The 23,499-nt window shown below is 46.7% G+C and overlaps 1 protein-coding gene across 3 annotated transcripts in view; it reads left to right on the forward strand.

Annotated features, from left to right (window-relative positions):
• The window catches only part of SRGAP3 (SLIT-ROBO Rho GTPase activating protein 3), a gene marked incomplete at both ends in the record, with an annotated part of 250,892 nt that overhangs the window by 100,640 nt on the left and 126,753 nt on the right, over nucleotides 1–23,499 (forward strand). For all 3 annotated transcript variants that reach the window (XM_082847212.1, XM_082847211.1, XM_082847213.1), the window contains one exon: nucleotides 14,922–15,114. In XM_082847212.1, coding sequence (XP_082703338.1) covers nucleotides 14,922–15,114 — 193 coding nt within the window. The remainder of the gene's footprint in view (nucleotides 1–14,921; nucleotides 15,115–23,499) is intronic.

Here is a 23,499-nt window from a genome sequence, read left to right on the forward strand (position 1 = left end):
CCACAATTAACACTTCGGTGTATATTCTTTAGTTTTTCTCTGTGTATAAATAGCTATAGTTATATTTTGGGAAGACTAAATTATACCTATTTTTGTAACCCACTTTTGTTATTTAACTATATATTATGGGCATTTTCCAATTAACTTAACTTTCCAATTAATTACATATTAACTACTGTAACTATTAACTACTATATTAACTATAATAACTATTATATCATTATATCATTAACTATTATACAGCACTGATTTTTAAACTGCAGAGAAGTTTATCGCATGGAGGTATGAGGGTATTTAACCAATCCCCTGTTGTTGGATTATGTTGCGTTGTGTCCAAGTTTTTACTTTTATAAATAACGTTGTGATAAAAATTCCTGCACATTTTTGGGTGTATTCCTCTGATCCTAGAAAGGGAAATATTCCAATTCGTATTGCTAATTTTTTTTTCACCTAGGTATGCCTTATCCTCCCAGTACGCTGGTACTTCCTTGAGGGCAGGGATCCTGTTGTACACGTTATTTCTATCTCAGATCCTCCTGTCCTTTAACACAGACATAGTAGGCAGTCAGGAAATGCTTGTGGGTTTGTATAATATAATGCCCAGCTCCTTCTCTCTGCTTCTCTGGATCCTACAAATCCCGCCTCAGCTCTCCTCCTTCATGAGGTCTCAGCTAGCTCTCCAGCACCCCAAGGTCCCTCCCTCTTCTGGTCATCTGAATTTCTATATCATGCACTGCTTAGACCATATTCTGTAATTCTTTAGAGCTTTCAAAGTGGTAATAATGTACACTGTATAAGTTTCCCATGGCTGCTGTAACAAATTACCACTAATCTGGTGACTTAAAACAACACACATTAATTCTCTCACAGTTGTAGAAGCTAGAAGTCTGAAGTCAGTTTCACCAGGCCAAAATAAGGATGTTGTCAGGGGACCCCACTTACTCCTTCCAGAGACGCTGGGGGAGAATCCATTCCTTGTCTCTTCCAGCTTCTGGTGGCTGCCGGCGTTCCCTGGCTTGTGGCTGCATCACTCCAATCTCTGCCTCTGTAGTCTCATCACCTCTTCCTCTTCTGTCTGTGCCAATCTCTTTCTTTCTCTCTCCTATAAGGACACTCATGATTCCATTTAGGGTCTACCTGGGTAATTCAGGATAATCTGCTCATCTCAAGATCCTTAATTTAATCATATCTGCACAGTCCTTTTCTGCCATTTAAGGTAATATTCACAGGTTCTAGGGATTAGGAGCTGAATATCCTTGGGGGGGTGTCATTATTCAACCTTCCACAATGCACTGTTTCTTCTGACTGGCTAATTTATTCATTTAAAAATATTTGTGAGGAACCAATTTGGTGGTAGACACTGACATTGTGCTAGCTGCCTGTTGTCACAACAGAGCAGAAAGGACTTGTATATGAAGAACTGTAGTCAAAAGAGCTGAGCAGTGGCTAAGAAGCTGGGAGACCCAGGTTCTGGTACCACATTGGGGTAAGGCTCTCTGTTCCTCAGTTTCCCTTTTGTGAATTAAGGAACTGGACCAATTGCTGTTTCCTGAAGTGAGGGATGAGCACCACTGATGGTGTATATATAGGGTAATTTTAGGTGGTTCACAGGGACAGAACTAAATAGTGTTGACTCACAGAAACAGATAACTTATTTCCTTTGTTAATTCTCCTTCAACCCCTCTTAAGGAGAAAATTGCTGTTAGGTGCTAGTGTGTCTTCAACACTTCCTTCAATACTTACCAGACTCCTTTTATCAAAAAGAAAGCTGGATGGGCTTCCCTGGTGGCGCAGTGGTTAAGAATCCGCCTGCCAATCAGGGGACATGGGTTTGAGCCCTGATCCACGGAGATTCCACATGCCGCAGAGCAACTAAGCCCATGTGCCACAACTACTGAGCCTGTGCTCTAGAGCTCGCGAGCCACAACTACTGAGCCCGCGTGCCACAACTACTGAAGCCTGCGTGCCTAGAGCTCATGCTCCGCAACAAGAGAAGCCACCGCAATGAGAAGCCCGCGCACCGCCACGAAGAGTAGCCCCTGCTCGCCACAACTAGAGATAGCTTATGCGCAGCAATGAAGACCCAATGCAGCCAAAAGTAAAATAAATTAATTAAAAAAAACAAAAAAGAAAGAAATCTGGTCTCAGGCTACAGAATCTAGGCAGAATTGAATAACATTATTTTCTGATCATTGTATTTATTTTTACAGTTACCTTCCATCAATGGAGAGTGACTCAGGTTTTTCCATTTATGTCGATACTGTAAAGTATCCCCGGTAAAAAGTGAGGTGATTTAAAAATATATATTAAATAAATATAGGATAGATGGTTTTTAGAGAGGACACATTGTGAAAATGGCTCTGAAGTTTAGGAAACAGATGTTTCCAGGGGTCCCCAGTTCTCTGACTTCTGAGTTCTGGGAGCAGGGTAGGATTGGAAACACAAAGAAAAGCGTCTTTGGTCAGAGGATGCAGCTGGAAATTCAGCATTAATGATTCCTGACCTTTTCCCATTTAAATACATCTGATCCTTCAAGAACCATTGAGCAACAAAGTCGTGAATATTAATGTCGTGTTGAAACTGATCATGTCCAATTTTAACTGAGAGCTTCTGGTAGGAGGAGGCGTGGCCTTATTCTGAGCATTCTTTGCTTTTCACTGAACATCTGGAAGGTGGGGAGGCAACTTCCGTCTGACTTCTTCATGAGAAGGAATGGCTGTTATTTGGACACAGCCCAGATGCTGTAGGGAAACCCTCTCTCCCACCCACTCCGCTTTGAACTCTCCTCAAGGGACCTGGCTTCGCAATCCAGGTAGGGATGTCCACAGGGCCGCAGAGCTGAATCTGTGCTATTGGACCGCAGTGGGAAGTGGGAATCTCGTCTCCCATCTTTTCAACTATGAATGTATATCCAGTGCTAATTCCCTAGTTTCTTTGGGACCATATAATTTCCTCTTAGAGGAAGATTTTCCTGGCTGACAGCATTATCATCATCATCATTAAATAGTTCTTATTTTTTCAGAACACTAGCTCATATACTCTGTTTCCTTTATGGGGGAGGCACATGGTCTTCCCCATGTTCATCAACAGAAGCAGAAGGGGAAATGCCAGTCACTTCACCCAGCTGCTTTCCAGCATATGTGTTCCCCCACTCCCCAGAAAGCTGGAAGCGGCTATAATTTTGTTTCAGGGAGGCCTCAGGGGTTGATGTGCTTTGATTATCTGTTCTAAGCCTGGCCTTTGCTACCCCGAGTAATTGTGAGATGGCTAAAAACAGAGTGTAAAAACTTGGCTGACTTGGTATAGTACATACGGTAAGCGCACAGGAAACACCTCTGGCAAGTGATACGTGATTTGGAGCCAAAAGCCTCCTTAATGTTTAGATGAAATTAGGCAAATCACTTCACCTCTCTGTGCCTCAGTCTATCCAATGGTATAACAGTAGTAGTGACCTCTTCCTAAGGCTGTAGCATAATATTCACTGCTTTGCTTGAAGAAGGAGACAGTTAGTGGGAAGCACGAAGTGCCATAATTGTCTGTTGTTATTCGTTCCATTTTGCAGATGGGAAAGCCACGGCCCAGAGAGGCTGATTTGCTGAAGTTCACACAGCTAGCGAACTTCAAGGCCAGGCTCTGAGCTCAGCAACTCTGATTCCAGACCCAGCTCTTGGCACCGCATCACGCAGTGGCCCATTTATCAGGGCTGAGGCCGTGCTAAGATTTGAGAAACAATCTCATTCTGGGTCTGATTCCCTCAGATGGGTGGGGAGCAGAGCTAGACCAGGGCAGCACCTGGCAGGGTCAGGCCAGCCGGAATTGAATCCTGTGATTCCCACAGGTCCTTTACCTTCTCTTGGGCCTCAATTTCCTCATCCTTCCCTGCCGCCCTCTTCTGTGGTCAGAAGCGATGTAGGATGCGAAGGGGCTTGGTCAAGGTTAATTAAGGACGGACTTAAGTCTTTAGTAGAGGTCCTGGGCAAAATGAGAGAGATAATGCAAGGTGCTGTGAGCTGGTTGGAGTCTGCAGAGAGAAGCTTGCTTCCAGGGGGGAGGCTGGCTCCACTGGTCGGGCGGGGCGGAGCTGGTCGCATGGCGGCAGTGGTTGCAGAGAAACGGCTGTGCGCAAATTCTGCCCTGACAGCAGCCCGGAGCTGGGTGCCCTCCGGGGCGTGGGGCCCCACGACGAGCTGCATCTTTACGTTCACGAGGCTGGGTGAAGTGGCTGGGGTGCAGAGCCCGTGCTGGGGTCGTGGAGACTTTTGTGCAGGACCCAGAGAAGGAAAGTAAAGTGGGCCCAGGCTGGCACAGAGGCAGGGAAGGAAGAGGGAACGTAGCGCCGACAGGCCGCAGGATGATACACCAGGGTGTCCCGGGGTGATACATGGTCCTTGTGGGGTGGTGGACAGAGGGCGTGACTTGAGGCTGGGAATCAGCTAGCTCAGTGCCCAGCGTGCCCCAGGCTCACTCTACGTGGCTGCAGCGATAGTGATGTCTCATTCCTGCCATTTATTTATTTACTTATTTAATATATATTTATTTATTTATGTTTGGCTGCGTTGGGTCTTCGTTGCTTCACGCGGGCTTTCTCTAGTTGCGGCGAGCGGGGGCTACTCTTTGTTGCGGTGCGTGGGCTTCTCACTGCGGTGGCTTCTCTTGTTGCGGAGCACGGGCTCTAGGCGCTCGGGCTTCAGTAGTTGTGGCACGTGGGCTCAGTAGTTGTGGCTCACGGGCTCTAGAGCGCAGGCTCAGTAGTTGTGGCACACAGGTGTTGTTGCTCCACAGCATGTGGGATCTTCCCGCATCAGGGCTCAAACCCATGCCGCCTGCATTGGCAGGCAGATTCTTAACCACTGCGCCACCAGGGAAGTCCTCCTGCCATTTATTGCCTACCTGCTATGTACCAGGCACCAAGCCAGGGGCTTTATATGCACACCACCTCTCGCCCTTTTGACAAACCCACCAGGAAGGTATTATTATTCTCCATTTTATAGACTAGAAAAGAGACTCAGAGAGCCAAGGCGACTTCTGCAAAGTGGAGAAAACCAGGTTTGGAGTCCAGGCTGGCTCTCCCCAAAGCCTGGGAGCTGTGCCCTTCCTGCTGTGTCATGCCACCTCTCGGTGGTGGCTGTTTGCCGAGGGTCTTCTAGGTGCCTGGCACATTCTACACATTATTTTTGATCTTTGCAGCAATGCTGCAGGATAAGCACAGTTACCTGCCTTTTACAGATGGGAAAACAGTTCAGAGAAAATGACTCGTTGGCCCAAGACCTCATGATGGCCTCTGGCAGAGACAACAGTCCAACTCATGAGAGCAGTTGGAGTCCAGACTCTGCTGCGTCCATCCACTCTGCCACACTGCTTCTCCTAAGGCTAGAGGCGGATGGCTGTGGACCCCTCAGGATCCTGGGCGTTGGGCTGGCGGCAATGAGAGTGGGTCTCCATCGCACTGTTGTGAGGGCCTCGCGGGCCCCATTACACTGCTCTTGTTGGAAGCACTGAGCGCAAATTCTGAGCAATAAAACATGGGTGTCACCCCTGCCTTAGGACTTTATTCCATCTGAGGATATGAGAAATGGCCACAGAAAGCAATAACAATAAATGAGAATCATAGCTAACCATTACTGAGCCTCTCATACAGTGCTATCCAATAGAAGTTTCTTCAGTGATGGAAATATTCTGTGCTGTCCAATACAGTAGCCACTAGCCACACGTGCTTTTGAGCGCTGGAAAAGTGGCACGTGCAACTGAGGAATGAATGTTTTATTTTGATCAAATTTAAATAGCCACGTGTGGCTAGTGGCCACTGTGTGCAGTGCTGATATAGATGAAGCACTGTACCAAGAGCTTTCTCCATGGTCACTTATCAACCCTTAACAACAATATGAGGTAGATTACTATCATCCCCATTTTACAGGGGGAACTGAGTCCCTGGGAAATGAGGAAATGTTCCCGAGTTCACCTGCTGAATATGTGGCAGGGCCAGGCTTTGAACTGATGTCTTCTTCTATCACAGGAGGGCCTGAGGTCAAGGTCAGGTTGCACTGGGGGACACGATGACAGCCAGAACCAGTGAGAATGGCACAGAGATGACAGATGGAGTGGGGGGTGGAGACAGGAGGTGGAGTGGGACATGATCCCTGCAAGAGGGGGCGTTGGGACAACCCCCAGGGAAAGCACCCTGACCTGGAGACTGGGTCATCTTGGCTCCTGTCTGCCCCTTACTCTGGATTTGAGCCCTGGCTCTGCCACTTTCTGGGTGACCATAGGCACTCACACCCCCTCCTTGCGCCTCAATTGCTTCATCTATAAAGTAGGAATGAGAATAGTGCCAGCCTCAGGCAGGATTGTGCGTAGTTGTGTAACATACCATTCTCCTTGTTAGCTCCTGAAACTTTATCCTGGGGAGGGTACACCAGCCGCCTCTGGGGAGCAGAGGGGAAAACACTTGATCTTGATTTTCAGGACGGACACAGACTGTGAAAGTGGGGCCTCACCGTCCCAGGGAGTGTCAGAAAAGTTACCACATTCGCAGGACAGGGTCCAAGGATGAGAATTGAGTGGGGCCTGCTCTGAGGGTCGTGCTCTGGCCCCTCCTTCTAGCCCAGGAGAGCCCTCTGCAGGATAGGGGCAGAGGCCTCTAGGGACAAGTTATTGGCATTCTTAATTTCTAACTGGTCAGACCTGTTAACCAGAGCTGCAGGCTCTGTATCATATTTCTGGCCTTGCCTGACTTTCTTTGTTCTCCTTTTTATTACGGAAAGTTTCAAACATTACAAAATTAGAGAGAATAGTATAAGAAGCCTCTTCCCCATGTTCATCACTACAGCTAAACTTCACCAATCAACTCAAGGCCAATCATGTTTTTTACCTATATTGCTACCACTCCCTGGTCCCCTACCCAAGGTTATTTTGAAGTAAATCCCAGCGTGTCAGGTTTCTAATAGTCCCTGTGACCCTCTCATAAATTTCTGCTGGGAGTACAAGTTGGTGAAATTTCAGGGAAGGGCACTTTTGCAATCTCAAAATGCTAACATCAGTGCCTTTTGATCTGCACTTCTATGTGAAGAATTCATCACACAGGTGACATCCCTGCAGGTGTGCAAAATGAGGCTTGTATATGGCTGTTTATTCCAGCACTTTTTATGGTGGTAAACAATTACAAACAACCTAAAGGTCCAGGAAAGGGGACTGGCTAAAAAAATTTTACATCTGGAATATAGAATATAGAATATGGAATTCTATAGTGCTGTAAAAAGGAATGTGGAAGTTCTTTATAAAATGACATGGATTGAGTTCCCCAGTGTATTTTGTGTGTCTGTGTTTTGTTTTGTTTTGTTTTTGGCTGCAGCATGCAGCATGCGGGATCTTAGTTCCCCGACCAGGGATTGAATCTGTGCTCCCTGCATTGGAGCGAAGTCCCTTACAATGTATTCTTAAAAGAAGAAAGTACAGAACACTGTGAATGTCATGCTATATAATATGTATAAAAACAGGGGACATAATGTTTTTGAAATATGCAGTTATTTCTAGAAACATGAACTTGGAAACTTGGTTACCTTGCTAGAGAGGGACTAGGTGGCTGGTGAACAAGGGTGGAAGAGAGAACTTCCTCTTTATACACTTTCTACTTTTTGAATTTTGTACTAATTTTTAAAACTCCTGTGTTTTAAAACTAGAATTCCCTCTTTTTCCTGTAAACCTAAAACTGCTCTTAAATTTAGTCTATTACTTAACAAAAAGGTATTTATCCAGATGGGGTGATGACTTATGTTTACAAAAAAGCTTGCACAAAATATTCATAATTGTCAAAAAGGTGAGTGGATACAGAAACCATAAATATTATTACAAATAATGGAATATTATGCAGCAATAAAAAGAAATGTGCTATCAAGCCATGAAAAGACATGAAAGAACCGTAAGTGCATATTACTAAGTAAAAGAAGCCAGTTTTAAAGCCTACATAATGTATGATTCCAACTATACAACCTTTAGAAAAAGGCAAAACTACAGAGATAGTAAAAGATGAGTAGTTGCTGGGGGTTAGGACGAGGACGGAGGAAAGGATGACTAGATGGAGCATAGGGGATTTTTAGGGCAGTGAAAATACTCTCTATAATACTGTAGTGATGCCTACATGACATGATGCATTTTTTAAAACCATAGATGTAAAACACAAGAGTGACCCTAATGTAATCTATGGACTTTAGTTAATAATAATATATCAGTATTGTCCATCAATTGTAATAAATGTACCACACCAATGCAAGAGGCTAATAATAGGGGAATCTGTGCAGGAGAGTAAGGGAGGTTATATGAGAACTCTGTACTTTCTGGTTAATTTTTCTTTAAACCTAAAACTGCTCTAAAAATAGTCTTAATTAAAAAAAAAAAAAATAGAGGGCTTCCCTGGTGGCGCAGTGGTTAAGAATCCGCCTGCCTGGGCTTCCCTGGTGGCGCAGTGGTTGAGAGTCCGCCTGCCGATGTGGGGGACACGGGTTCGTGCCCTGGTCCGGGAAGATCACACATGCCCACATGCCGGCTGGGCCTGTGAGCCATGGCCGTTGAGCCTGCGCGTCCGGAGCCTGTGCTCCGCAACGGGAGAGGCCACGGCAGTGAGAGGCCCGCGTAACGCAAAAAAAAAAAAAAAAAAGAATTCGCCTGCCAATGCAGGGGGCACGGGTTCAGACCCTGGTCCTGGAAGATCCCACATGCCGTGGAGCACCTAAGCCCGTGCGCCACAACTACTGAGCCTGTGCTCTAGAGCCCGTGAGCCACAACTACTGAGCCCATGTGCTACAACTACTGAAGCCTGTGCACCTAGAGCCCGTGCTCCACAACAAGAGAAGCCACTGCAATGAGAAGCCCGCGCACCACAACAAAGACCCAATGCAGCCAAAAATAAATAAATAAAATTTAAAAAAAGAGAGGGAAAAGAATCAAAATAAAATTAAATTAAAAAAAAAAAGAATTCTTAATTACCTTGGATCTGAAGAATCTCCCTGCTCCCTCTGCTTGTGAGGTTGTGGTTGTGAGTGGGGTGAAGAGTGAGGAAACTTGTCCTCCTGGAACGTGGGTCACCTGAGTATTGCCATGGGTGGTAGCATTGGTGCAGGCGCCATGGTCTTGGGTGAGACTGTTGCTTGCACAATAAGCGGGAGTGTTAAGGGGGGTGGTTAGGCAGGCTGTCGACTCTTGGACTCTGAACGTCGGAGGCGTTTGGCCTCTATCCTGTAAGCAATAGGGAGTCATCTTTCTAAGTCCAAGCTCGTCCTGCTCGCAGCACAACAGGCCAGTAATTTGAGAGACGGGTTGTTGTGGCAGGGAATAGTGACTTTATTTGGAAAGCCAGGAGACTGAGAAGATGATGGACTAGTGTCCCAAAGGACCATCTTCCCGGAGTCAGGATTCAGGCTTCTTTCTTACTAAAAGGGGAGGGGGTGTTGTTGGTGGTTGCAAACTTCTTGGCGCAGGAATCCTTTGAATCCTTTGTTCCTGCAGCTGTTTACGCAGGCCTGGTCACAGTGTTCTTGTAAACCTCCAGCAGCACAAATGTTATTCTCTGTTCTGCAACTTTTTAATCTCTATATGAATGGAAGAGTGTTATTCCTTTAAAGGCCGGAGACTTGAGAAGGGCTATCCTGTATATTTCAGGCCATAGGCAACATTCTTTTCATGGTTAACTTGTAGCAAAAGCAACAGAATACAAAGATTAAAGTAAAAGAAGCACATCAAATATAGAGTAGGATTTGTTCTCCCCTATTACTCCATGGAGAGTTTTATCAGGAGAGCAACACACGGAGAGCTGTGCTTCAGGAGACCTTCTCTGGGCTTCACGCCTCTGTCTGTAAAACCAGAGGCTGCGCCAGGAGTCATGCAGGTCCCCTGCAGCTCTAAGGTTCTGATATCAAAGGCTTTTCCGACTTTCCAAGCCCCTTCTCCTCCCTGCCCAACCCCCTTTGATTTTTCTGCCACTCAGTGCTGTGCTGAGCCTGGAACCACTCCCAGGGGACAGTCTTCTGAATGAAGTCCGTGCCTTGTGAGCAATTGTTTTATTTATTTATTTATTTCCCCCTCCTTTTGAAATCTTCCAGGAGAAAAACCAAATCTGTGCTGGCTCCAAGGAAGAGCAAGTTGGAAGGGAGTTAGAGAAAAGGAGATGGGTAGTCAAATCCCTGCAGGGTTCTACAGCACCAGCAGGCTGCAGTCCGGCTCCTGCCAGGGCATTTCCTGCTAGAAAGACTTGACTCTGAGCCGTCCAAGCTGCTAGAGCCTCCAGCTGCTTGTGTGAACTGGGGGAGGTTTCTCTGCTCCTTCCAAATCATCTCCTGTCAGCACAGTGTGATTTATGAGATTTTCCTCTAAAATATGAGAACATTGGCTCCTGATCATGCCCTATAATGGAGGAAGGCAGTGGCTGCAGCATTTTTGATAAATAATATCTCTTTAGCCCACCGTCTTGTTACAAAAAGGATACAAGAAGTTGAATACACAACTTCTTGTATATTGAACACAAGAAGTTAGATTCAAGTCTTTTAAAGCAAGTAGTATGGCCTCAGTTAAGTGAGGAGTTGGGAGGGTCATTGCTCCCATCTGAAGGAGCTGGGCTTGATTTTTAGCTTAATTGCCACACATCAGCGGTTATGACCAGAGACTGCTTACCTCTGAGCCTCCACTTCCTCATCTATGGGGAAAAAGTGGGGGAATACTAGTAGCACCCACCTTAGAGGGGGTGCTATACAGATTCTGTGAGATAAATATCCAAAGAACTCAGCATCAGGCGTGGAACACATGATGTGCTCTGTAAGTGCTCACAATAATTATTAAGGTTATTATGAGTCCTAAATAGTGGATGGTCTACAAGTAATTTTAAAAATATTTAGGGACTCCTCTGGTGGTCCAGTGGTTAAGACTTCGCCTTCCAATGCAGTGGGTGCGGGTTCGATCCCTGGTTGGGGAGCTAAGATCCCACATGCCTCCGGGCCAAAAAACCAAAACATAAAAACAGAAGCAATATTGTAACAAATTCAGTAAAGACTTTAAAAATAGTTCCCATCAAAAAAAAAATATTTAGAAAGCATTTTTGTAACTATGTGTTGATATGGCAGGGTTTGCACTTGTGGAGTGAAGGCATCTCAATCCAATTTAACAAGTAGGCTGTGTCAAGGAGTGCCTGCGTAGATTGTTACAGTTCATAGAACAAAATGTGACCTTGGACAAGTTCCTGATTGGTTCACACAGAAGCCTTGGTTTCTTCATCTGTAAAAATGGATAATAATAATATCCATGTCTGGTGTGGGAATAGTGTATGTGTGGTGTGTGTGAATGTGTGTGGTGTATGTGTGTGAGTGTGCATGTGGACATGTGTGGTGTGTGTGTGGTATGTGGTGTGTTTGTAGTGTGTGTGTGGTGGTTGTGGTGTATGTGTGGTATGTGAGTTTGTGTGGTATATGTATGTGGTTTGTGTATGGTGTGTGTATCTGTGGTGGGTTGTGTGTGGTGTGTGTAAATGCGTGCATGGTGAGTGTGTGCGTTTTGTGTGAGTGTGCGTGTGTTGTATGTGTGTCTGGTGTATGTGTGGTGTGTGTATGGTGCTTGTGTGTGGGGTGTGTGTGTGTGTGTGTGTGTGTGTGTGTGTGTGTTGGGTGAGGTTCCCATAATCACAGCAATTGATGTCCTTGGGTAAAAGCACTTGGTAAAGGCAAATAGTAATTTGCTATACAGATACTGATATACCATGTGTGCTGGGAGAATCCACTGTTAGAACTTAAATTTCATTCGGGGAGCTAAGGCGATATGACGCGCATACATGAAGAATTAAAAAAATAGTACGAGGCGGTCTGAGACTAATTGCAAGTACCAAGGGAGTTCATAGGAGGGTCATGAGGGCTGAGCTGTCCAGGACTTCCTGGGAGGAGCAGAGCTTGGGCTCTAAAGCACTGGTTTTAAAACTTTTTTGCTTGCCTACCCTCTAAATGAACTTTGGGGGAAAAAATCTCTTTTGCCCCACACATTTTAACTTGACATCTGAAATGTTTCATTAGAAGTTTAAATAGTTACAAAGGATATCATTTCTGCCGTGTTGTAAATATTGACCTCTTAGAGCAAAATTACCCTACTCTCTTAAATGTATCAAATGGAAACTAAATAACAGCAATTTTTAGTTTGCCTTTTTATTGAAGTATCACTTATAAACAGTAGAATGCCCAGATCTTAAGTGTGCAGCTCAGTTCATTTTTACCAGTGTGCCTACCACCCAGATCAAGGTGTAACCTTAATAGTCTATCTCCAGCATTCCAGAATGTACCCTCACATCCCCTCTCAGTCAGTATTCCCCAAAGGTGATCATTTCTCTGACCTCTATCACCATAAACTATTTTTGCATGATCTCATTTTTTCTTCCTTCTTTCCATCAACATAAGGAGAGTTAAGCAGGAAGCAAGCAGTAGTTCATTTTTTCCTTATTGTATAGTATTCCATTGAATGAATATCTCACATTTAAAAAATCTTACCTACTCTTTGGATAAATTTACTTTACTATTTTAAGAGTGACAAGCATTTTGAAATAAATTGCCCTACTGAAAAAAAATCTTATCTACTCTTAATGGACATTTTGGGTTGTTTCTAATATTTAGCTATAAATCTTCTATGAGTATTTTTCCATATTTTTTTGTAGACATAAACACTGATTTCTTTGGGGTATGATCCATGAGTGGAATTACCAGGTGGTAAGATAAATACCACAATATATTGGTATCCACCACCACTCATCAAAAATGACCTATACAAGGCAGAAATTTTACATTTACATTGTTCCTGTCTTTACCTTCTTGAGCTCATAATTTCCTTCTACTTCCTTCACAGAATTTTATTGTAATATATTTTTATGCTTGAACTTTGTTATTTTTTTACTTATTATTTATTTATTTTATTTCTTTTTTGGCTGTGTCAGGTCTTAGTTGCAGCACGTGGGCTCTCTCTTTGAGGCACACAAGCTCAGTAGTTGTGGCGCACGGGCTTAGTTGCCCCTTGACATGTGGAATCTTAATTCCCTGACCAGGGATCGAACCCACGTCCCCTGCATTGTAAGGCAGATTCTTTACCACTGGACCACCAGGGAAGTCCCTGAACTTTTTTATTGATTGCTCTATTCTTTTTGCCCAAAATATGTATTTAAATTGAAATGGACCTTTAAAAAAAATTCCTTTGGCCATAAAACCCTAAGTATCTTTATTTCAGATTGATTTATCATACAGTTCATCAAAATAATATCAATGTTTTATAATTTGATAAATACTAAAAATAAAAAGTAAGACAGTATGGGAAATACTTCTCATAATGATGTGGATGAATGGTTGATGGCTTTAAGGTGCATAAGGACCATCCAGGGATCTTGTTAAAATGCAGATTGTGATTCAGGAGGTCTGAGTTGGGACCTGAGGTTCTGTGTTTCTAATAAGTCTATGGGTGATGCTAATGCTACTGGTCCATGGACCACACTTTGAGGAGCGAGGATTTATGAATTGGTTAAAGAAGATTTGCGAGCACCAACATTCTAAATCGTCCTCAAAGTCTGTCTTGACACTTTGGGGCACTGCACCATAGCCAGATTCTGGACGACGGAGAAGTTAGTCTTTCTTCTGCAAAGAGAGAGGACGGTTGTAAAGAGTGAGGTGGGAAAGGAGAGATGCTGAGGCACATTCTCAGGCAGAGGAGGAAAGAGTGGGAATGGAAACAGGATCTCAAACCGATTCCTTTGTAACACTTCCTGCCTGTGCACCCCTTGGGAAGGCTTCGAGTGCCCCAGAGTAGGGCTGCCCCCTTTGAAGACCATTTCTCCAAAGGATGCTAAGATGGTGCTGGCCACCTTTTCAGACAGGAGGCCCATTTCTGCAGGAGGAATTGGACATCTCAGGGACTGGTTTGGATTACTTGGAGAGTCCACTGGGGGTAAATCCAGAGAAATGAAGTTTGGGGCCAGGTGATGGGTGGCCTTGAATTCTGTGCTAAGGAGTTGGACTTAATACTCAGCCAGAGCGGGGGTGCCTTGGGCAGTTTTGAGCAGGGAGTTGGTGTGAGCATAGTGTGGGGAGACTGATCTCTTGAGCAGCTCGTGGGATGGCAGGGAAGGGGTTAATGCATGGAGATGGCAGCAGTGGCAGAACCACTGGGATCTGGCTGTGATTTTTATCTCTAGCCCCTGCTTATGAACTTTTGCCCTGGTTGCACAGACCTGATTTGCTCTGTCAGGATTTCCTGAAGTCGGGGCTACATACCTGAGATGTTGATGCAATGGAATTCAAGGTGATTCAGAGTAGAACACAGGCATGGCCTTAAATAACCCTGAAACCTAAGAGTGAATAACACTGAAACGCTCAGCCCTCGCTCAGTCCTGACTATACCTGGAGAAAGTCTGTCTTTAACTCCTCTCATGCTCCTGTATTCCTCTTGTTGATGGAGATTGAGCAGTTTAGGCTTAGGGCGTTTGATAGCAGTAGTCTTTAGAGAGAATTTTACAAAGTTTCTGTTTTTGTTGAATAAATTTTCTGTGTATCAGGGTGGCAAGTCGTTCTAGTTTTACACTTGTCATAATGACATAAAACTGTAAGTTCTTTCCAGTAAGAAAAATGAGCAAATTTACTAGATCATACAGAAGAAATAATAATGCTGGTCGTATGTGGATATGGCAAAAATCGTGGTGGTGACGTGCAATGATTCAACTTGGAAAACACTGGGTTACACCATGGCCAAAACTGGCATTTGCCAAATCATCCTGCCAATGCCTGGAGAGGCTCTGGGTGGCAGATGGTAGGGAGGGGGCAGCTGGAATTGCAGTGCCTGGGCCACTGACATTGGGTTGACTGGGTGGGTCCCTCTGCTCTCCCCACCATCGCCTAACAGCCTGCTCCTGCCTCTGTCCGCAGAGATCCGCACGCAGCTGGTGGAGCAGTTCAAGTGCTTGGAGCAGCAGTCTGAGTCGAGGCTGCAGCTGCTCCAGGACCTCCAGGAGTTTTTCCGCCGGAAAGCCGAGATCGAGCTTGAGTACTCCCGCAGCCTGGAGAAACTGGCTGAGCGCTTCTCCTCCAAGATCCGCAGCTCCCGGGAGCACCAGTTCAAGTGAGAAGGGGCCAGGGGTCTGGGGCGGTGGGAGGCAGTGCTGGGGCTGAAGCAGAAATGAGGCAAGGACTCACTGGGGGCAGATGGTGTGCGTCTAGGGCCCGGGGTCTGCAGGTAACTTCCAACTCCAAGCCTCAGTCTTCCTCAGCGTAAAGTGAAGCTAGAAATAGTTGCTACCCATAAAGATGCTGAAGGGAATACACAAGGGACCCAAGAGAAGTGCTTGTCACAGAGAGTTAAGTGCTCAATAAATTGTTCTGTTGTGATTATCCCACCAAGCACCAGGCTCTGTGCTGTCTTCCATTTGGGCCAAGGTGACAGCCTACCTCCTTTCAGGACATCCTGACTCTCCCCAGTTCTCTTTTATCTGGGGGTGAGCCAGCCCATGTCTGCATTCCTTCAGCACAATGGCCTCAGAATTTCTTCCCTGTGAAACAGATGCTCAAAGCATTCCTCTTCCTTCCTGCCCTGGAGGACGGTGCCAGGCTTAGTTGCTGCCTTAGTTGCTTATTTACCTACACACACCCTCCAGGGCCTAATTTCTCATACCCCAAGCTCTGATTTCGAGGAGGGAGGGAGGCTTGGTCCTCTTGGGCACGTCCCTGGCTGAGTTCAGTTCTCCAGCTGCAAATGCCCCTAGCTCAGAACCCGCGGGGCCAGCTGCCAAGTGTGGGCAGGAGCCACGACCTCACTGGGATGCGTCCTCCTACACCTGTCTCCCCCTCCGCCGTACTCCCTGGAGGTCCCCCTCCCCTGTGGGTCATCTCTCCAGTGAATGGCCCTCAACCCCAGGAGACCAGAGACTTGTTTCATCCTGCCTGCCCCGTTCTTCTTTCCCCTGGGTTCGATCTCTTTTTTTCTCTCTACATAGCTTTAAATTGTGGTAAAATACACATAACATAAAGTTTACCATCTTAAATATATATATATATATTTTTGCTGTACGCGGGCCTCTCACTGCTGTGGCCTCTCCCGTTGCGGAGCACAGGCTCCAGACGTGCAGGCTCAGCGGCCATGGCTCACGGGCCCAGCCGCTCCGCGGCATGTGGGAAATTCCCGGACCGGGGCATGAACCCGTGCCCCTGCATCGGCAGGCAGACTCTCAACCACTGCGCCACCAGGGAAGCCCTTAAATATTTTAAAATGTACAGGAGTGTGGCATTAAGTACATTCACACTGTTGTGCAACCATCACCCCCATCCTTCCCCAGAACCCTTGCTTCATCTTACAAGTGTGAAACTCTGCACCCTGTAAATAATACCCCATTTCCCTCTCCCCCCGCCCTGGCACCCACCATTCTACTGTCTATCTCTATGAGTCTGACTGCTCTACGGACCTCATATTAGTGGAATCGTACAGTATTTGTCCTTTTGTGACTGGCTTATTCCACTTCGCCTAATGTCCGCAAGGTATACCCATGTTGTCACCTGTGTCAGAATGTCCTTCCTTTTTAAGGCTGAATGATACTCCATTGTGTGTATAGACCACCCTTTGTTTAGTTGCGTCCACCTTGCTCTCTCTGTCTTTTGCATTCTGCTCCGGCCAGGGAGTGCTGTTCCTTTAAGCTCCCCTCAACATCTCCCTAAATCGGTGCCTCAGCATTTGAACACTCACTTTTGTGCCTTCTTCCCTTGACATTTGGGGAGAAGAAATTGCTTTATTAAAGGGCAAAAATGTATTACACTTTCGCAAATACCATGCATGTTTTTCCACCCAATCTCATCTATTCAAACTTTCATTGCAGGAGGATGCTTCTGTTAATAACTTCCTCCCAGGCACTATCTGGGCCCTTTCATACATAATCTTGTTTTTCTGATATATTTTTTGGAGAAAGTGTGTGCTTTTTTAAATGATAAAAGTAAAATACTCATTGTATACAATTTAGAAAATGTAGAAAAGTAGAAGAAAAAAAATCACTCGCAGTCCCACCACTCAGAAGCTCACATTTTGTGCCTTTTCTTGCCTGCCTTTTGATAATAAAAACAACAGTGATGATTTATTGAGCACATTAACTGACTACTTACTCTGAGCTGGATGGGTATTACTACCCCATCTTAGAGATGAGGACAGCGAAGCTCTGACTGAGCGGCTTGTACAAACATGTCTGTGGGTCAATTATTGGAAAGTGACAGATTTGAACCTTTGCTCTCATTCTGCCTCCTTGGCCTGAGATAAGAAAGGACCTGCGTGTGGTCTGAGAACAGCCATGGACTCTGAACACTCCCCTAAAACCACAGACACACTGCAGAAACCCACGTCTCTGGCTGCGCTGTCATGGGAGCCCTCCAGGCTGTGTGATCCGGCTGGAGCTCAGCTCCTGCCCCTCTCCTTCCTCTTGGTTTGAAATCAGCTCTCTTCCCGTTCTCGTTCTCGGTGTGAACATGGTGGAGAGGAGGGAGGCGGGGCACTGGGGGAGCATGGGCGGGCATCCCCTCTTCCCTTGCATTGCCTGTAATGAGCTCAGTCAGCCCCTCATGGCTTCATTAACCGAGGCCACCAGACAGAACAGGAGCCCCAGCTGGCAGTCCGGCCAAGCAGGCCACTGGACACACTCTGAAAATGTCTAATTAGGGTGTGGCCCTGGCCAGTGCAGCTGCTGCAGGCCCTCTGCATGAGGCTAATGCTTTGGCATTGCCCCCAATGGCTTTTGGAAGCAGGAGTCTCCAGGGGATGCCTGGACTTGCCCTTTGACCCCAGGGCCAACCAGCCTGACCTCTGGCTGCCTCTTCTTTGGAGCTCAGTGCACAGGGTCTGTGCTGTGCTCTGTCCTGGCTGTCCAGAGAAGCCTTGTCCTGCTGTCTTGTAGATCCTTTGTTAAGAGGGTCCACCTATCTGCCAGGTACCCTCTCAGGGTATGGGTCTGGTCATTTTATTCCTACTACACTGGGCCCCCTCGGGGCAGAGGTGGGGCCTTTGTGAGTGAGCAGGAGGAAGGGAGGAAGAAAGGGAGGGAGGGGATTTACTTGGTCTATGAAGTTCACTATGGCTGAGAGATTTGGTTCAGAGAGGGAATTAATTTGCCCGAGATCTCACAGCAAATTAGTGGCAAAACTGGGATGGGCACTGCCTTAGTCCACTTGGGCTTCTATAACAAAGTACCACGGACCGGTGGCTTGTAAACAGACATGTTTGTCCTCACACTTCTGGAGGCTGGAAGCCTGAGATCAGGGTGCCGACGTGGTGAGGTTCCGGTGAACGCCCTCCTGTGGCTTGCGGACACCTGATTCTCCTTGTGTCCTCCCACAGTGAGAGGAACAGAGAGAGGAAGCAAGCTCTAGAGACTCTTACAAGGGCACTAATCCCATCATGAGGGCTCCCTTCCTCTCCCCCTTATCTAATCCTAATTTCCTGCCAAAGGCCCCATGTCCCAACACCACCACATTGGGAGTAGGGTGTCAACATATGACTTCTGGGGCAACACAAACATTCAGTCCATAACAGGAACTCACATCTCTTGACTCCAAGTCCATTGCTCCTCCTTTTGCTCCATGGGCTCTGTCTCTCTACGGCTCCAGCTGCTCCCTCTCCACCTGGGCAGCTGAAAAATTTACAGCTGCCCAGGAGGTACCCAGGAGGAGTCTGGGCTAGACTAACCCAGACTGAGTTCCATGTGGCACCTGATTCAAAGAAAGGCTCAGCTGGTGGCCCTGAGAGTTTACCTGGGGCAGGTTGAACATTCAGAGAAAAACATCATCACATGTGTCTTTTCTACCATCACATATTTCTATTCTAACACTTTTTTCAAAGCACTCTGACGTCTTTGCTCTCTTACAATCCTGATGATAACCCAGGGATGCAGAGAGGGAGCCAGTTGTTTTGTCTCAAGCCAACTGAGTGCCAGGCAAGCTGAGTGGGATTTTACAAAGGACACATCGTGAGCTGTTGAGTGAGAAAACCCAGGGCTCCTGGCTTCCAGCTCAGGCATCTCTCTCCGAAAAGCCATGTGGGCCATCATATTTGAAATGTGTATATTGAGGACCTCTTATTTTCTTAGACCGTGCTTCATGATGAAGACACAGGTTAATGAGACACTGCCCCTCCTCTCTCTCTCTCTCTCTCTCTCTCTCTCTCTCTCTCTCTCTCTCTCTCGAGCACGTGGCGTGGGGGATGTCCATAGGTGGTGTGCTTGGGGCAGGCACCCAGTCCCCGAGGCCCTGTTCTTTGAACCCTGCCACCTGCTTGCTCTTTAGGCCTCAGCGTTTAGATGTCACTTCCTCTGCAAAGCTTCCTTGAGTCTGACCTGGTGCCTTCCTGTGTGTGCCCACAATATTCTGCACTTGTTGATTCGCTTATTCAGTAGGTATTTATCGAGCACCTACCACGTGCCTGGCCCTGGCTTACAGTGGCAAACAAGACAGACTTGGTTCCTGCTGTGGTGGAATTTACCACCTAGTGGAGGAGAGATGCAAATCAAACATAGAAAACAAATAAACGAATCCAATGATTGCTGGGATGGAACAATTGCTAGGGTCTGGGTTGGAGGGTCTAAGACAGCTTCCCCCACATTCCCTGGCACTTTGATGAAGACAGCTGTAAGGCTGGGCTCAGCTGGGCTGCCTCCCTCTCCACATGGGGCCAGGGCCTCACTTCAGTCGTGGGAGCTCAGGGCACCGAGGTGGCAGGAGGGCAATCCGCAGTCTTCTTGGACCCCACCTCCAGCCCCTGCCGAGATTCTCTTGATCAGAGTGGTCTCAGCTCTAGCTCAAGGGAGGGAAAATAAAGCCTTCCTCTCACTGGAGGACTGTCAAAGGATTCGCAGCCCTCTTGAATCCTCCGCACTGAGCTAAAACGGCAGCCAGGGAAGGCTTCTGGAGGAAGTGGCATTTAAGCAGAGACCCGAGGGCTGAGAAGGAGCAGCCGTGGGGACAGTGTGAGGGGAAGAGAGGCCAATGGGGCTAGAACTGGTGGTGAGGAGAGCCATACCCATCCTCAGTAGGAGTAGCATGATCTGATTTCCAATTTTGAAAGATCACCCTGGATTGGAGGGGGCAAGAGTGGAGCTGAGCAGACTAGCAGGGTGATGGGAGTATAGCTCTCCAGGCAGGGGTGATGAGGGCCTGGGTGATAGCAGAGTTGACAGTGAGTGGACAGGTGCTGGGAAATCTGTCAGAGGCAGAATTGAGGAAAAGAGAAGAATCTGTTATGGACTTGAGATGAAGGGACTTGAGAAGGGCCTAAGGCAAAAGCTGCCACCCTGTGTTGTAGTCACCTTTTTTCCTTGTCTGTCCCTCTTTTGACTACTGGGCTGCCAGCTCTGAGATGGAAGAGGGGGTGGCTGTTAACTTGGGGTCCCTAGCACCTGGCACCAGGTTTGGCATATGGTTGGTCCTCACTGAATGTTTGTTGAATGAATGAATGAAGGTCAGGTGGTAATTAATGTGACTCTGGGCTGGGGGTGGTTGGGGGCAGGGAAGGGGACATTTGTGGCTGCAGTAGGAGCTTGGGGAGGCCATCTGGGTGAAGGCAAAGGTACCACCAGTTGTGGTACCTGTCACAGGCACAGGGTTGCTCAGAGGACAGTCCTTCATTGGGGAATCGGGAACGCGGAAGTTGAGCTCTAGTTTAGAGTGTGGTCTTGACCAGTAGCTTCAGCGTCCCCATCCCGGGGGAACTTGTCAGAAGAGCAAAGGCTCTGGCCTCCTCTCAGACCCACTGAATGAGAAACTCTGGGGGGTGGGGGTGGGCAGCAATTTGTATTTTAACAAGCCCTCCAGGGGATTCTGATGGCCATTCACTGCTGAAGAGTTGCCCAGGATGATGACTTTCTAGGTGATAAATTGTTTACAATTCACTTTCAGGTTGTGCTGGCTTTCCAGACCCCTCCTCTCCCCCAGCATAAAATCCATAATCCACTGCCCTTTTGCAGCCGGGCCAGATGCGCTGGCCTTTTCCTTTTAGAGGCTGGGAGCCTGTCCTGAGCAGGAATGTGCTGGGGAGGGCAGCACACGGGGACCTTAAGACCTGCCTCTGGGGGTAGAGGGGTGTCCTGCAAGCAAATTTGGTAGGTCTAGGCAGCCAGAGGTTTCCTGGAACTAAGATTTCTTCTTCCTCCAGAGAAGTGTTTTCTGAAACTCCAACACCTTGAGCTGTCCAGCTGTGGAGGCTGGTGGTGGGGCGTGCGGGAGGAGGCAAAGAGAGCGAGAATGAGTGGAGGTGGGAAAGACTGCCACTCTGTGCCTCCCCTTAGAGATTCCCCATGAAAGGCTCTGAGAGGTTTTACAATAAATAAGCCTGTAGACTTCTTTCTGAAGGCTGTTTGACCACAGGATTCTCCCTCTTTCAGGATGTTTATTAATTTTTTACCAAACAAGCGCTCCTTGGGACCCAGTTTAAAAAGCTCTGTTGAGACAAATTCTGGATTCCCCTCTGGAATGTTCACGCTACATGCAAATAGTGCGGGAGGTGACACAGCCCCCTTCTTAGAATTCTGACTCCCTCCGTTTTTGACACCCCTGACCTTCCGGGGATATACCTGCTAAAAATGCTCCCTCCAGAAGTCTAAGTGTTGGTTGCTGCTATTTGGACAGCTGTGAAAAAAAAACAACAGGGAATTCTATTCAAATATGTTTAAACTGTGGAAAGTCAGAGTGTGGAAAGAGCTGGGAGGTGCTTGGCCAGTCAGTGAATAATGCTTAATATTCTCTGCACAGGAGGTTTGGAGCATCTCTTAGCTTCACGGAGCAGTTGACAGGGAGGATTCAGTGAGCAGCTAAGTTGATTGCCAAGAAAATGCTTCTTTGGGGGGATAAAACATCACAGACTTTTTGTTTCCACAGATGTAGCATTTCCCTAAAAAGATGCTATAATTTAGACTTAGCCTTCCAGGTGAATCCTAAGGATAGAAGCACTTTTCTAGTGAGTAAAATGTGCAAAGGATTCATAATGAAAAGGTTTGCTCAGACCGAGGTGGGGATAATGGGGGAGGTCCTCCAGGTGGCGAATCGCATTTCCATTCATAGCTGCTGCTGTTACTATGGCTACCATCGCACCAGTGATGGCTTTCCAGTAATGCTGTCCAGAGCTGGTATTCTCCTAGGACAGGTTGCCAGCCGACTCTTTCCTGGTGGCTCTGTGTCTGTGCTGTGCAGGTTGTTTAATCTTTCAAATTCCCCCCACATCCATATTACCATACGCCCGGTGCCCTATAGATGTTTGACATGGATCGTGTCATTTAACCTTCATGGTAAACATTGTGACCTTTGAGGCAGGTACTATCTCTGTCTTTCTAGTTGAAAACATTGAGGTTTTGTGAAATTAAGTAATTTGTCCAGAGGGACACAGCTAGAACAGGTAACTGGCAGAACTAGGATTTTTTTTTAATATTTTAATTTTATTGGAGTATAGTTGATTTACAATGTTATGTTAATTTCAGGTGTACAGCAAAGTGATTCAGTTATACATATACATATATTCATTCTTTTTAAGATTATTTTCTCATATAGGTTGTCACAGAATGTTGGGTAGAGTTCCCTGTGCTTTACAGTAGGTCCTTGTTGGTTCTCTATCTTATATATAGTAGTGTGTGTGCGTTCATCCCAAGCTCCTGATGCAACTAACCCTCCCCCCGACGTTTCCCCTTTGGTAACCATAAGTTTGTTTTCGATGTCTGTAAGTCTGCTTCTGTTTTGTAAAAGAGTTCATTTGTATCTTTTTTTAAAAAATTAGATTCCACATATGGGTGATATCATATGATGTTTGTCTTTCTCTGTCTGACTTACTTCACTTACTGTGATAATCTAGGATTCTAATCTTGGTTTAACTGGCTCCAAAGTGCAAAATTTCTTCTAGCTGCATGCCTCTTGGTGTGTCCCCTCACCTCTCTGGGCTGGTTTCGTGTTCCCGGAGAGTCAGCCATCAGTCCACATCCTCCTCGTGTGGGCGTCAGAGGGCTCCTTCTGCTGGTCAGCTCATGCTCGTCTCCCCAGGGCCAGCTCAGGGCTCACCTCCTCTGCGAAGTCCCTGCTGCAGGTCCCAGGTTCGCAGTCACTGCTCCTCCCCTGGCCTGCCATGGTGATCTGTATGTCACTCTCCTGGGGCTCGGGTCAGATTATCAAGGAATGATCCAGTTCATACGTCTCGTTCTCCCACCTCAGTCTGCCAGCTGCTTGACGGCAAGGGGCCATTTCTAGTCCCTCTCTCTCTCTGACATACAATAGAAGCTCTATCAGAGTTTTTGAATGAATAACTGAAAAGACCAAGATACTACTGAATACTTTCTTCAAATACTTGAAGGAAATAGACTTGTGGGGATGCTGAAGGAGAGAAGTGAGGTCCAAGGATGGCATTTTCAGAAAAGCAGACTTTAACTTAACCTTGAGAACGTTCCAGTAGCCAGAGCTGTCCAGCAAGAAAAGGGCTGCCTTGGGAGGTGTGAGTGCCCAATCC

The sequence above is a fragment of the Leucopleurus acutus genome (assembly GCF_964270905.1).
Source record: "Leucopleurus acutus genome assembly, chromosome: 10".
Lineage (NCBI taxonomy): Eukaryota > Metazoa > Chordata > Mammalia > Artiodactyla > Delphinidae > Leucopleurus > Leucopleurus acutus.